General features: G+C 46.3%; 2 protein-coding genes across 2 annotated transcripts in view; one reads left to right on the top strand and one right to left on the bottom strand.

The window, feature by feature from the left end:
- LOC116463797 (regulatory-associated protein of mTOR-like) overlaps positions 1-15,725 on the top strand; it is a 193,075-nt gene that overhangs the window by 44,691 nt on the left and 132,659 nt on the right. The gene's annotated exons all lie outside the window — the stretch shown is intronic.
- LOC116463801 (large ribosomal subunit protein eL31-like) lies at positions 10,491-10,889 on the bottom strand. The gene has a single exon (XM_032754184.1). It carries the CDS (start codon positions 10,869-10,871, stop codon positions 10,491-10,493), a length of 381 nt encoding a protein of 126 aa, XP_032610075.1. The 5' UTR covers positions 10,872-10,889.

Consider the following 15,725-nt stretch of genomic DNA (forward strand, 5'->3'; position numbering starts at 1 on the left):
CTCTCCTTCTTTTTTTTGGAGATAGTTTTCTTTCTTTCTTTCTTTCTTTCTTTCTTTCTTTCTTTCTTTCTTTCTTTCTTTCTTTTTCCTTCCTTCCTTCCTTCCTTCTTCTTTTTTTCTTTTTTTGGGAGACGGAGCGTTGCTCTGTCACCCAGGCTGTAGTGCAGTGGCACAATCTCGGCTCACTGCAACCTCTGCCACCTGGGTTCAAGCGATTCTCCTGCCTCAGCCTCCCTAGTAGCTGGGACCACAGGCGCACAGCACCACACCCAGCTCATTTTTGTAATTTTAGTAGAGATGGGGTTTCACCCTGTTGCCCAGGGTGGTCTCGAACTCCTGAGCTCAGGCAATCCACCTGCCTTAGCCTCCCAAAGTGCTAGGATTACAGGCTTCAGCCACTGTGTCCAGCCTTTCTTTCTTGATTAGTCTTACTAGAGCAGGCATGGGGATGATAGTGAAAATGTTGCTTTTTATGAATAAAGCACAGAAGTGTGTGCAGTGCACAAACAGATACATCATATACCTGCGATGTCAGCATTTCATGGGAGGGGGATTAGGGAAAAGATTAGGGGAAAGATTGGGCGATAATAAAATACAGGTTGAGAGTCACTGCATGAGAGGCTGGTTCTTAGGGAACCAACTTGTGGCTTTGTGGATCTTCTTTATTATATGTTTGCTTTCATTCTGTCAGCTTTGGATCCTTCCTTCCTTTTACTTTCTCTGGGTCTGTCTTCTTGTGATGGATGCTTACTCATCCTCAGCTTTCTTTCTTCTCTTATATTTGTATTTATGGCTATACTTTTCCCTCTCAGTGCAGCTTTGCTTTTTCCCACCGGGTTTTATTTGTCTCTCTCATTCAAAGTAGGCTGGAGTGAGTGTGGCCTAGTTCAGAAATAGAAGGCTGGTTTGGCTGTAGCTGTGAGTGAGGAGGAGAGCAGTAGATTAGGTAGGAGAGAGAGGCCTAGACTAAATAGTGTCTGGGCTTGCAGACCTGGGTAAGGAACTAAATACAACTCAGGTGTGGTAGAGATCCGCTGTGTGGTTTCATGCAGGGGGTGTTGTGATCTGCTTTATATTTAAGAGACTAGAGTAAGGGATCGTAGGGGTAGGAGTGGAAGGGAGAAGAGTGCTCAGAGGCTGCTCTAGTGCAGGGGCGAGACGCTGGAGGCTTGCCCTGGGTGTGATGGCAGTGGGAGGACAGGTTCTGGATTTGTGTGCATCTGGGAAGGGAACAGGATATGACTGCCCAGTTCAGCAAGCTCGTTTAGGATACGTTTATTGGGCAGCTCATTAACTGTTCTCCATGGCCCAGTGGATCTCAGTAAGCTGGAGCTTTGTAATTTTCACTTATCTCTATGATTGCTTAGTGTCCTAACAGAATGGGAGATTTATTTGGGTAAAGAGGGCCTAGAAACATTTTAAGTATTCCCTTGATGCTGGCCATAAATACAGAAAATTTGGTGCAGTATGTCTTCACATTCCTACAAATTTAGTGTAGTTCAGTTCTCAAACCATGCTGGTAGTATCCTGGGGGTCTTCAGGACCCTTTTGGGGGTTTGTGAGGTCGGTTGCTAGGACAGGCCTGCGTTTCCCTGGCGCCTGGATCTGCACTGATGGCGGGAGCAACGGCGGGCAGTGCTGTCGGAGTCTTAGTGGCTCCCAATTGACCCAGCCGTTGCATCCACGATAGCCTCATAACTGGCCGCAAAAACACAATACTTTTGTGAAATCTGGGCCCTTCTGCACGTGTTTTTACCCCACTGAGTGCCTTTGCACAGACTGCGATCTGCTGGTTGCTGAGGGACAGGCACTAGTGGGATCCGGGAGGGGCCTGTTGGTTTTACCCGTGGGATGCTGCTTTTCCCTGAAAGAATAAGAGACAGGATGAAGTGAGCTTGTCACTTCAAGGAAAACAACTGATGGCATTTGTTGCCAGTGATAAAAATTGAGCTTTCAACTGTAAATTAAATTAGAATTTAAAAAAACCTGTATCTTCTACGGTGAACTTGTCAGGTTACCAGCGCCTGAGGCCTGTTCTGATGAGACCGCGGTGGCCATGCTGGGTGTGTTTGATGCTGCAGAATAGCTCTGCACAGCTCAGTGAGCCGATCTTTCCAGATGACCAGTGCGTGCTGTTACAACACCATGTGTGGGTAAAGAGCCACTTCAAGTGCCAGCTAGGACAGAGGGTTTCAATGTAACAGAGTATGGAAAAGCTACTGAAACAGTTTCCTTATCCAACAAACTACCGCTTGTTGAGTTTTGGTGTGTATCAAACAATACTGACAGTTATTTCAAAAGACTACATATACATGTGCAGCTCCATATGTGATGCTGGATTTTCTTCCTGTGCTTCAGTTGAATCAATGTATTACAGCAGATTAAATACACTTGCAAAGGTGGGAATCCAATGACTTCTATTCCTAAGCCAGACAGTAAAGAGATTTGCAACAATGAAAAACATTGCCACTCTTTTCACTAAAATTTTTTGTTTGGGAAAATAGTTTCATTTTTAATAAAAATGTCATTTATGTTAACCTGTAATAGGCTTTTTATTGTTAATTTGGAATGAATTAATACAAATGAGAAGACCCTCATTTCAATGTATAACATGGTAACATTTAGTAGTGATAATTGGGAAGGGGGGTCTTTGGACTCCTCCATAATTCTAAAGAGTATAAAGGGGCCTTGAGACTGAAAAATCTGAGAAATACTGGTTTACAGAAGTGGAAGCATTTAGTGACATTGCAGTTCATTCCTTCCCTCCCTCCCTCCCTCCCTCCCTTCCTTCCGTCCTTCCTTCCTTTCTTTTCTTTTTTTCTTTCTTTCCTCTTTCCTTCTTTCATTTTGAGACAGAGTCTTGCTCTATCACCCGGGCTGGAGTGCAGTGGTGCGATCTTGGCTCACCACAACCTCTGCCTCCTGGGTTCAAGCCATTCTCCTGCCTCGGCCTCCCGAATAGCTGGGATTACAGGTGCGTGCCACTATGCCTGGCTAATTTTTATATTTTGAGTAGAGATGGGGTTTCACCATGTTGGCCAGGCTGGTCATGAATTCCTGACCTCGTGATCCACCCACCTCGGCCGCCCAAAGTGTTGGGATTACAGGCATGAGCCACCATGCCTGGCCGTGCAGTTCTTTAAATGTAGGAAATGAACTTCGAGTTTTGAGTTTGATACCAGCGTTTCTACTATTAAAGGCGGACTTTCTCTGTCAGTGTTCTTGGAATCTTACGCTTTCCACGGCGTCCTTGCACTTGTGCAGAACTATATCCCCTTAGCCATGTGAACTGCACGGAGCAACGCTGTTGCAGGATTTCCTTCTACCTCACTCAGAACATATGTACTTTGTGTGTGAAGAAGCTCGTCAGGCTGTGAGCACAGCACAAGAATAAAGCCTTTAGAACTCAGCAGAGAGAACCAGCCATTACTGAAAATGGAATGTTTTAATTAAAAATATCCATCACCGGGTGGCTCTTCTTTTCCTTTATTTCTCAAGTGTGGCAAATGTTAATAACAGTGGCTGCACTGTGGCTCCATGGTAAATTGCCAGTTGGTGAGTAGGATTTCTCCCATGAAGCTTAGCGATAAACCCCTGCAACATCTGTTCTTGTGACAACAAATCCCTTTTTTTACTTTGGCTTATGCATATTTCAGAGGTTAGAGACAGGAGGCTCCTTCTAAAAGTGTTCAGTAACTGCCTGGGCTGATGTGTGTGCCTGAGAGTCAGAGAGAAAGGGAGAGAGAGAATGGGGGCTAGGGGGAAGAGGAAGGGAGAGAGGGAGAGGGAGAGAGAATGGGGGCTGGGGGAAGAGGCAGGGGGAGAGAGAGAGGGAGAGAGAATGGGGGCTAGGGGGAAGAGGCAGGGAGAGAGAGAGGGAGAGAGAATGGGGGCTAGGGGGAAGAGGAAGGGAGAGAGGGAGGGAGAGAGAATGGGGGCTAGGGGGAAGAGGAAGGGAGAGAGAGACGGGGAATGGGTGGGAGCATATGAATTCACTGGTAACCCTTTCACTTTCTTTTCTTCCTGTATTAATTGATGGGTTGACCTTATTAAGTGGGTTGATTTTGGGGTTTCTACTGCAGTGTAACAATGAGCATGCAGATGGATTTTCTGATTGTTCACAAGGAAATCAACCTTTACACTAGCTCCAGCTTTTTTCTTAAACATCTAATCCTATTAGAAAATAAGCAAAAGCACAGCAGATAGAAGTCTTGAAGCCTGCAGTAAAACACTGTGGCTTTCCATTGTGAGGACATGCCTGTTCTTTATTACACACAGGCTGCTTCTGTGATCTGCTGAGTTGGGCAGTGTCATCTTAGCAGACGGGTTTTTTTTTTTCCTTAGATGGGGTCTCGCTCATTCGCCCAGGCTAGAGTGCAGTGGCACAATCATGGCTCACTGCAGCCTCAACCTCCTGGGCTCAGGTGATCCTCCCACCTCAGCCTTCTGAGTAGCTGGGACCACAGGTGTGCACCACCAATATCTGGCTAGTTTTTAAAATATCTGTAGAGACCAGGGCTCTCTGTGTTGCCCAGGCTAGTCTCAAACTCCTGGGCTCAAGCGATCCTCCAACCTCGGCCTCCCAAAATGTTGGGATTTTGGGCATGAGCCATCGTGCCCAGTGGCAGAAGGGTTTTTATGAACATGTGCTTCCCCTTTGTCGGGGGTTGGGGTGTGTCTTTGGTTTTGATATTTTCACTGGTACTGCCAGGCTATTTTGATTTTTCTTACAGGAGTCCTGACCGTCAACCAGCTGCCGTGCTGTTTGGGATGCACTGTTTTGAGGATATTCCTGGGTACTTTACTAAATGGACCTATACAAGTTGATAGGCCTTGACAACTTTTCTCTTATTGTAGTTTTCATTTTATTACCATTTAAAACTAAAGGCTAGGGAGATGAGTTTGAATGTTAGTTCATGCCGTCCTCGATTGAACATGCTTATTAGCGTGGATATGTTGTGAAGAAATGCACGTTGGAAAACATTGTCCTCCAGAAGCAATTTACTTGGCAGCTATTTTGTTTACATTTTCTATCATTAATATTTACATTTTATTTTAAGGAAATTGGTTTTTTGCTGCCTTGATCTCATGCTCACATTTTCCTAGTTGAGATTGGAACCAATAAGTAAAGAGAATTGACCTATCAACACCTTTTAAATGTTAGAAACCTAAGTCAGGGAGAACTGTGTTGAAAGAACTGTGTTTATGTTTTTGGTTAAACCTGTTGTAACACTGTGTGCCTAAATTTTCCCTTTGTGCTCTCTTCCCTAATCATTCAAAGCATAGCGGGCACTATTAGGTCCGACTTTTTGTTTTAAATGTTTATCTCAGTAGTGGTGGGTCCTCCTGTGGGCTAGTCATTTGTGGGCATAGGTTGGGGTGTGCAGGGTTTATGGCTGACTATAGGATCACATGTAGTGGTTCTCTGTGATCGGGAGAAGGATACCAAGGTTTATATTTTACTGATTTATTAGGTTGTGTAACTTTTTCCTTTGATTCTTTAATGCTTGATGATGGTGTTACTGTTTAGGAACCCCTGTTTAGAAAGCATTTTGGAGAAAACCTGATGCAATTGTAATTTTGATGATGTTGATCCCTCATTAGATAAGGCCTTGATAAAATAACACCTTTTTCTCTTATTTCAATGGATCCAAAGAGAAGCTGGCTTGGAAGTGGAGTGGTGGTGATCAGGAAGGGACTCGCCACTATGCCACAGGGTTGTCACATATTTTCCTCAAAGCAAAATGTAATTTCCTCTTAAAAGAAGATTTAGATCCTGGCATTTTAGCAGCTGTTTTTAAGGCCTGGGGCTTTGGTATTCCTGGCTGTTTTGAGAGGCAGTGCTGGATAGCCGATTCGTTCAGCACGCATTGATTGTGTGCTGACTTTTGTTTGGCAGTATTTGGTCTGACGTTGGAGGGAGTTTGCAAGAAGTTTACAGCATCATTTCATATGGTTGGAACCCCAAGTGTGGGACTAGCACACCTAAAACAGGGATGCACAGAAAGGGAAGGTAGCTGTGATGAAACCTTGAAGCTTGTAGTACCAAGCTCAAGCCTCGGCGTTTGGTAGTAGGAGAGGTGCAGAATGGTTGGGAGAGCCTTGTAGAGGGGATGGAACTTGAGCTGGGACTTGAGGAAGGCTGAGAGAAGGGACAGGGAATGCGGGGTGTAGGGAGGGTGTTCACACAGATTTTGAGAGGAAACCGAGCATGACTTTTTCATGGAACTGTGTGAGTGTCTGCATGGCTTGGGTGGGAATGACTAACTTGACTCAAATTACTCATCCCAGGGCCAGACTGCAGTAGCCTGGGGACCAGGTGAAGGAATCTGAACCTTAGATTGTAGAGGCAGTGGGGAGCAGTGAAAGTTTTAAATAGGTGAAAGATAGGCTTTCTTTTCTCTTTCTTACCCTTTTTGTTTGTTTTTGAGACAGGGTCTTACTCTGTTGCCCAGGCTGGAGTGCAGTGTGATCTCGGCTCACTGCAACCTCTGGCTCCTGGGCTCAAGCAATTCTCCCACCCCAGCTTCCTAGGTAGCTGGAACTACAGGCATGTACCATCACACCCAGCTGATTTTTTGTTTGTTTTTTGTAGAGACAAGGTCTCACTATGTTGCCCAGGCTGGTCTCGAACTCCTGAGTTTAAGCCATTTTGCCTGCCTTGGCCTCCCAGAGTGTTGAGATTACAGGCGTGAGATGCTGTGCCTGGCCATGTTTTTTTTTTTTTTCCTAAAGATTCATCTGACTGGATGTGGTGTTTCACACCTGCAATCCCAGCACTTTGGGAGGCTGGGACCAGTTGATCTCTTGAGCCCAGCAGTTCAAGACCAGCCTGGGCCACATAGTGAAATGCCATCTCTACAAAAAAATTAAAAATATTAGCTGGGTGTGGTGGCGCACACCTGTAGTCTCAGCTGCTCAGGAGGCTGAGGTGGGAGGATTGCTTGAGTCCGTCAGGCTGAGGCCACCATGAGCCGTGATCATGCCACTGCACTGTAGCCTGGGCATCGGAGTGAAACCCTGTCTCAAAAAAAGATTCGTCTGCTTGAGATGTGGGGTGTGTGGAAGGAAGTAGATCAGTGGATACGGTCACCCAAAGCATGATGGGAATTCCAGATACTATATGATGCCATTTCAACATGGAGGAGTAGAAATGATGATGAAGGTAAAGAGACCACGGCAGAGAGGCGTCTAGAAAGAAATTAACGGCTCTGACAACTTATTTAATAGAAGTGGTGGAGTGTGAGGCAGCCGAAGATAACAAATGTAATTTTCAGGGCAATTCATGGAGGGAGGGAGGAAGAATCAATTCAGATTTCTGGGTTGGGCTATTTTTGATATTGTATTCTAAGATGGTCATTGCTTCTTACTAGGAGACAAAAAGGTTTTTAAAAATGTTAAGGTCATCTGCAGTTTTTTGGGGTGAGAGAGTCCTCAGGAACGTTTGCATTTGCAGATGCCCAAGAGCCTTGAGTCCGAGTTGCTGATCTTTAGTGCGGGGTGGTTCTGCCGCAGTCTGCGAGGCTTCTAGAGGGCCTCGTGAGCTTGCAGCTCTGTGATCCTGCTGACAAACTGGTTTCTTTCCACATGTGGAATCTGTGCTTTCCCTGCATGGAGCAGTGAATGGGGATATGAAAGGCACCGGATATGAAGCTGATACCGTCACAGTAGAATCCAGAAAAGCTGCTCAGTAAAACAGCTTGTACATTAACCATTCAGACATTAGAAAAGGCTTGTATTGCTTATTGACCTTAAACTTTCTTAATTTTGTCTATCTATCTTTCTTTCTCTTTCTCTTTCTTTCTGTCTTTTCCTTCCTTCCCTCCCTCCCTCCTTCCTTCCTTCCTTCCTTCCTTCCTTCCTTCCTTCCTTCCTTCCTTCCTTCCGTCTTGCTATGTTGCCCAGGCTGGAATGCAGTAGTGTCATCACTGCAGCCTCAACATCCTGAGCTCAGGCAGTCTTCCCACCCCAGTCCCCCCGAGCAGCTGGCAGATGGTGTTGTCCTCACATGGCCACAGGCAAGCTCTTCTTATAATGTGACCTTGACACTTCTCCCATTGAGAGTGGGGTCCCCATTCCCTCCCCTTGAATCTGGGCTGACTCGGGACTGTAGACCAGGTTATAAAAGGCTCTGCCCTGGATCTGCTGGGGGCGTGTGTTGTGAGGAAACCCCGCAGCCATGCGGTGAGGCCCTGTGGAGGTGAGCCACCATCAGTGATTCCAGCCCCCGAGAAGACGCTCACCCCCAGACTGAAGTCTTCCCAGCTGAGGCCCCCTGAGACCTGTGGCGCCCTTTCCTAATTCTTGACCATGGGACCTGTGAGCATAACGAAATGATTGTTTTGTGCTGCTAAGTAAAGGGAGGTTTGTTAAGCAGCAGTGGATAACTTGAACATGTTTTGGAAGCTGGAGCCGGGTGTGGCCATAATCAAATCCCAATGCCTGCAGCTCTGGCCTTGGGATGGGGTGTTGGGCAGAAGCCTCCGGGCCTCCAGGAGAGTGCTGCTGGCTGCCCGAAGGGCCTCCTAGAAGGTAGTAGGGTCTAGTATTTTAGCCTGTGGGTGGCACATGGTGACCGTCCCTGCTACTCTGCCAATGTGAGAAGGCACTACAGACAGTGTCCACCACGTGGGTTCCCTGGATTTGGTCCTCAGCAGGCTGGGCTTGGCCTACTGGCTGCCTGTTGCCTACCCCGGAAGGAAAGGAGGGAACGTGTCATTGCACGCTGGAGGAAAGGGGCCCTGGTTAGGTGGTGGTGGGAAGCCTGGTGTCACTGTTGCTATGGGAAAGAGGAAAGTATATGTGTATTTAATGAACTTGTCCGTCTAGTTTAGGAGATTTCCAGGCAGAAAATTCAAAGTGCCACCTGGCTTCTCCTTGGTGTAAAGAAAGAGGACTTGCTGGGTTCAAAAATAAGACTGTTTCTCATTCCCAGCCTCTTCTCCAGGCTCCTCAAGTGAAGAAAGGGCTTCAGGCAAAAAGCGAATCTGGACTGGGCTGTGAGCTCCGTTCCTAAGGCTTCAGATTGAGATCCAAGTGCAGTGTCCGGCCTTGCAGCTGGAGGAGAGCTCTGCCTGCAGATTCTTGCATTAAATCCCCAGTCTGGCCTCTAAGAGTCCAAAGGGCGTTGTCATGCCACAGCCTCTTCTGGGAGCCCAGGAAGAAAAGGGCTTTTCTCTTTATGGGTGCGGCTTGTCTAATGGAGGAGATTATGGGTTAATACACAAAAAGCCCACCAAGTGTTTTTAAAGAAATTGTGTGTCTGCCTGGACTGAAAGGAGCAGAGGCAATACAAAATGAAAATAAGTCTTTGGGCCCCCAGACTTCTGTGAGGAGGAAGCAGGCTATGAAAATCACCCAGCTGTAAACGTGGGGTACTTTTCATGGAAAATGAAGTACATCGGAGAAGGCAGAGCCGAGATCCCAGAGAACAAGCCCCAGGTACCAGGACAGAGCCCTGATGAAGGTGATGGCGCTGTGTGCCTGCCTCGAGTGGCTGTCCTGGATGGGACATTGTGTCTGGGGTGTGGGTGGGTCTAGGTCAGCTCTTTAGACCTGGATTGGGAAGAACGGGGATGGAAGAGGGGTGGACTTGAGGAACTGCATGTTCCTACATACAGGCTCCTCAGCTGGGCAGGGTTTAGGTGACGAGACCCCAGACTTCAAGCTGATGGCAGTAATCGGATGGGCCTTGGGGGCCCTGGGGAGGTGTCAGGTTCATTTTGCATGTGGGAGGATGTGACTTGTGGTGGCCAGAGGATGAACAGTGGCAGATTGTATTTTCCAGAGATGACTGCAGCAGTATCTCCCGCCCCACATGCCCTTACTGCAGTGTGACTGTGAAACGCCTCCCATTGAGAGGCAAAGTTGCTGTTCCCTCCCTTGAATCTGGATGGGCTGTGACTGGAGGGGAAATGGCGCTCTTGGCTGGCGTGCTGAGGATGACATACCATTCGCCTGGTTATCTCGGAATCCAACACCAGCCCCATTGGAGAGGCTGCCAGAGGAGGCCATGGGAGGAGGTGGTTTCCCATTAACAGTGACCACCACCGTCAGCCACCAGATGTGTGAGTGGGGAAGCTTCCGGCGGTGCCAGTGCCAGCTACTAAGCCATCACCAGCTTTTGCATATTGCCCGCTGAGGACCCGGTCACTGTGGAACAGAGACAAGGTGTCCCCTCCCTTCCCTTTCTGAATTCCTGACCCTGCAGGAAGGAGAAAATGATTGCTGGACATCACTAAGAGTTGGGGCACTTGGCTGTGCAGCCACAGCGCAGGCGGGCTGCTCTCCCACGTCTCAGGAGCATGCAGGTTCTGTGCCAGGGATGGCTGGTCAGGCCCCGCAGATGGGCAAAACTTCTCATCCCACACATCCCAGCCTTCTTTAAACTTCTCTGGCAGATTATTTTATGGTTTTGCTGCTGTTGGTGAAGATGGTTCAGTTTTCTTTTTTTTTGGGAATTTTATAACTTTATTTTATGTATTTGACGATCAGCGATTAGTTCTCATCCACATTGACTGTAGATTTTTGAACATGGTAACAGGTACATAGGTAACCAAAGTGTAGAACTTACTTGGTGAATCTTCATCCTCATTACATTTTCTGGATAACCACACACGGATGCGGTAAGGGACATTCCTTATTTCTTTGGCCCAGACAGCTTTGTTGAGCTTGGTATCAATGCACACATCTGGAGTTGCCATCTCCTTCCTGACAAATTTCTGAATCTCTTTGAGTGCCCGAGGGGCACACTTCATGAAGCCCACTCCGTGGATGCGCTTGTGAATGTTGATGGTGTCTTCTCGGGTTACCACCTCGTTGATGGCAGAACAGCCCTTTTTCTTCTCGCCATCCTTTTTTGCGGGAGCCATTCTGCTGGATCCAAGTTGGAAAGGAAAAGGACAGTTGACTTTTCTTGGGTTGTCCATTGGATGATCATCCCAGATGGGTTCTTTGTACTTTTCGTGTTCACATGGTTTAGGGATGTTTTTCTGATGAGTGGTGGAAAGTAGGAACTATTCATGGTGGCTGGATTTGGCGCTTGTCTCCCTCATCATGCTGTTTATTTTTGTCATGAAAAACATCTCTATCAATAAGATTAATCTCACTTTTACCCAGACAATCTAACCTGTAGACTTTGTTGAGTAAAATTGGAAATAATTTTAAATCTAATTTATCTTGTTGTCAAACCAAGAGAAACCTATCAAGAAACCGCTAAAGCAGTGAGAGCTCAGAATGAGGAGGTCGTGGCATAAAAGGTGATTTTTCTGAGAGCTTCACATCTAGGCGATGGTCTAATTTGTACCAAGTGTGAACACGCATTGAATTCAGGGAACTGGGAAAGCACGCGTGTTTGACCCTGCGCACTTTGCAAGAAGCTCGTGGGGGTTGGTGCATCCTTTGAAGGGTTAAGGGAATGAGGGGAGAAAAGTTGATTATTGTTTGGTTGTGCAAATGTGGTGCTGGGTGGAGTCCCCAAGACCACCTCCTGCTTCGAGGATTTACTGGGAGTACTCACAGGACTCAGGATCTAGTACTCATGGGCATGATTTATTACAGTAGAAAGATAACGAAGCAAAACCAGCTAGGGGAAAGGGTGCATGGGGTGAGGTCTGAAGGGGAACCAGTCACAAGCTTCTGAAAGTCCCGCCCCCATGGAGGCTCACAGGAGGGGCTAATTTCCCCTGGAACAAGGTAGACCAATACAAGGTAGTGAAATGTTGCCAGCCAAAGAAGCGCATCTGAGACTTAGTCTCCAGGGTTTTTACTGGAGGCTGGTGACAGGCAGCTTCTGCCAAAATCCCAGCCTTCTGGCAGGAAAGCAGGCATTCAACACAAACCATATTGCTGGAAAACAGTTGAGGCACAGCAAACCCCACTTACTAGTTAGAGTGGTGGGAACCCTCCAGAAATCCAAGTCCGCAGACCCCAGCCACGGCCCACCCTGTAAGCAGGGCTTTATAAGGAGGGCTGCTGGGGCCTGCTTTCTTGACCCTCTTCTGCACAGATACCAACTTATCCTTTCCTTTCTGATTAATGTCTCTCTCAAACACAGACGGGGGGAATAAAAACCTGAAAACAAGTGAATATTGACATGTATATCACCACTTTCAACCAGCTATTTTCAACCAAGTGCTGAAGTATAATGCAGTTGTAGTCACAAAGGGGAAGTAGCAGATATGTTGCAAGAAAAAAACTTATTAGAATTGTATGTTAACTTGGATAGAAACAGAACTTTTCTGAGCTTGTGTGCTGTGCAGATACAGAATGCTGGCAGAGTTACTTCTGTGAGAACATCATTGAATTACGATTAAATATTAAGTACCTATGAAATATATTTGCATTACAAAAGTGGTTAAAGTAACTTTCTCAGTCTTCATAAATGTAGATAATATCTTTGGACAAAATAATGAGTTAGTCTTTTGATGGAACAGGAGAAGCAGGAGAAAATTGTTGCAGGGGCGGGGCTGCTGACGATACTGTCCCTGTTGGTCCAGAAGGTAAAATCCTCCTGTATTAGTCTGTTCTCACGCCGCTAATAAAGACATACCAGAGACAGGGTAATTTATAAAGGAAAGAGGTTTAATGGACTCACAGTTCCACATGGCTGGGGAGGCCTCACAATCATGGCGGAAGGTGAATGAGGAGCAAAGTCGCGTCTCACATGGCGACAGGCAAGAGAGCTTGTGTAGGGGAACTCCTCTTTATAAAACCATCGGATCTCGTGAGACTTACTATCATGAGAACAGCTCAGGAAAGATCCATCTGCGCGATTCAATTACCTCCCACCAGGCCTCTCCCACAACACATAGAAATTATGGGAGCTACAATTCAAGATGAGTTTTGGGTGGGGTCGCAGAGCCAAGTCATACTTTTTTTTTTTTTTTTTTTTTTTTTTTGGAGATGGTGGGTCTTATTACGTTGCCCAGCTGGTCTTGAGCTCCTGGGCTCACGTGATCCTCTTGCCTCGTCCTCCCAAAGTGCTGGGATTATAGGTGTGAGCCACCACACCTGGAGGATTTTCTCTTACGAGTTGGAATAAGGTATGGCCAAGATGGTTAAGACGATCCATGTCATGTGGGATGGCCCATGTTTCACCCGCACTCAGATGCCCTGGGGCTGGGGGCTTATGGGCAGTTTTGCTGATTCTCAAGGTTAAGTTTTCAGCTGGGTGAAGAAGGAAGAAAGACTGTTTCGTTGAACTCAGTGTTGAGGAGAGCAGTGACTGACAGCTGTGGATGTGCTCTCATCCGCCTACTTTTACTAGGCGAGGGGCTTTGTGATGACAGGTGTATAACCTCTCAAGTTTTATTTCTTTTACATTAAGAAAAAAGAAGATGGGGAGGTGGTGGGTGACAGAGCAGGTGATATGTGAGAGTCAGTGAAAATGCACTGCTGGGAACTAGAGAGCCTGCGCAGGGTTTTTCCGTTACTGTGTCCGTGATGAATTGAGGAAACCGTGTCTCATTTCTGGACCATGGCCGAGAGGAAGTGCATGGTCGTAAGTCTCTTATCTAGTGACCACCCAACACAAATGGGGTGTACTGGCTGCAAAACAGAACTGGGTACCAGTGAGGCCTAGACCACCTGGGTGTTTCTCTTCCAGAGCTACAGTTCCTAGGTGTAAAATAGAGCTGGTGATATGCACCTTGCCAGGTTATTTGAAAATGCAAAGCACCCAGCACAGTGCCTGACACATGGGAGGCAGTCACAGACCCATCTGTGTTCAGTTGCTCATGACGAATGCCCGTTATGTCTCAGGCATGGACTAGCTGTGCAGTAAGAGGGAGCTCTGAGTCAGACGGAGGGTGGATTTGCTCTTTGGACACTGGTGTAGCTCTGGATCTGATTGTCCTTCATTATCTAGCTTTTGGAAATGTGAGTCATTATGTAAAGCTTGAGGTGTTGGTAGGTGCTAGGTGCATCAAGTTGTGGTGGTGGTGATGTTTTCTATGCGTGTCTCTTACCAATAGACTTTGTTTTTGTTTTTGTTTTTTGAGACGGAGTCTCGCTCTGTCGCCCAGGCTGGAGTGCAGTGGTGCCATCTCGGCTCACTGCAAGCTCCGCCTCCCGGGTTCACGCCGTTCTCCTGCCTCAGCCTCCCGAGTAGCTGGGACTACAGTCACCCGCCACCATGCCCGGCTAATTTTTCGTATTTTCAGTAGAGACGGGGTTTCACTGTGTTAGCCAGGGTGGTCTCGATCTGCTGACCTCATGATCCGCCCGCCTCGGCCTCCCAAAGTGCTGGGATTACAGGCGTGAGCCACGGTGCCTGGCCTTTTTTTTTTTTTTTTTTTTTTTTTTTTGAGACAGGTCTTTCTGAGACTCCAGGTGTGGTCTATCATGCCCTGCTAATTTTTCTATTTTTTGTTTCTTTTAGAGATGAGTGTTATGTTGCCCAGGCTGGTCTGGAACTCCTGATACCAGTAAACTTTTTAGGAGGTTTCTGTTAGCTTTTGAAAATTTTTTATCTGATCTTTAAAAATGAATGCAGTTGTGTAGCAATTTTTAAAGTGATTGACAGTTTTTTCCCACCCTACCTTTTCTTGATTGAAGCAGCTGATTAAGGACTTTGCGAATGGTCCTATTGTTTCTTGTATTTTTCTGATTTTTGTTTTAGTGATGACACTGTGGGAAATCATTTGCCAGGGGCAAATTTCAATCTTCGGTCTGAATGGATCTGTCTACTTATCTGTCCATTTATTTATTCACTACTGTTTACCTGTCTGTCCAACCACCTACCTACCCTTCCGTCTGGCCATCCATCCGTCCATCCATCCATCCATTGAAGTTCTTTTTGGGGGTGTGAGTTTCAGTTTAATTGCACTGCATATTTACCTACAAGTAATACCCCTTAGCAATCAGCAGGCAATGAATCAGGCCATTCCCTGGTTGAAATTCAACTCTAGATTTCTAGAGGGAGCTACTCAGGTTAAGGATTCATTATCTAACAAGAAAAATGAATCTACAATAGGTTGTATTATAGATGCAGCACATGAAGGCGCCCACACATTACTTCTTAGCAGCTGAGTGTGAGGTGCATGCATGTGAGGCTCAGACCCCACGGTCTTAGGGCATCCTTCAACTTTTTTTTTTTTTTTTGAAGAGGAGTGTCTCACTGTGTCTCCCAGGCAGGTCTTGAACACCCCCCTTGCCTCAAGTGATCTTCCTGTATCAGCCTCCTAAAGTGCTGGGATTATAGGTGTGAGCCACCGCGCCCAGCTTTCTTCAGCCTGAAAACTATTTAAACATTTTATTACTCTGTAGCTATTGGCAGTACCAGATTTTATTTACAACTGAAGGTAGTTTTGGATCTAAAACCACAGTTTTGGTAATGTTCAAAAATGGATCATTTAGTGGTTTTAATGTCACGTATCAATCGTTTTCATAGTATCTTTTATATTGCTCTTCTATATATGTTAGCTTACTAGTTGATTAGTATTTGTGTAACCTGTCCTGCTTTGTAATCTAGCCACTAAGTGGTTGAATCAGGATTTACACTCAGCTGTGCCTACTTTAAAACTGATGTTTTGTCCCTCATCTCCCTAAAGTTTTTAATGGCATGTATGTATATATATGCCATTTATATATATATATATATATGTAATTATTTTTAAGTTCAGTTTGCTTTTATATCTCCCCGATTTTTTTTGACATTGCTTGTTTGGAGAAATTTGGCCACAGTTTTTAGCACTGGGTACTGCAGGACGAGGGCTGGACCTGCT

This window comes from Hylobates moloch, unplaced genomic scaffold (genome assembly GCF_009828535.3).
Source record: "Hylobates moloch isolate HMO894 unplaced genomic scaffold, HMol_V3 SCAFFOLD_65, whole genome shotgun sequence".
Classification (NCBI taxonomy): Eukaryota; Metazoa; Chordata; class Mammalia; order Primates; family Hylobatidae; genus Hylobates; species Hylobates moloch.

Coding starts and splice junctions, on each gene's coding strand:
- LOC116463801 (XM_032754184.1), bottom strand. CDS start 10,871: ATGGCTCCCGCAAAAAAGGATGGCGAGAAGAAAAAGGGCTGTTCTGCC.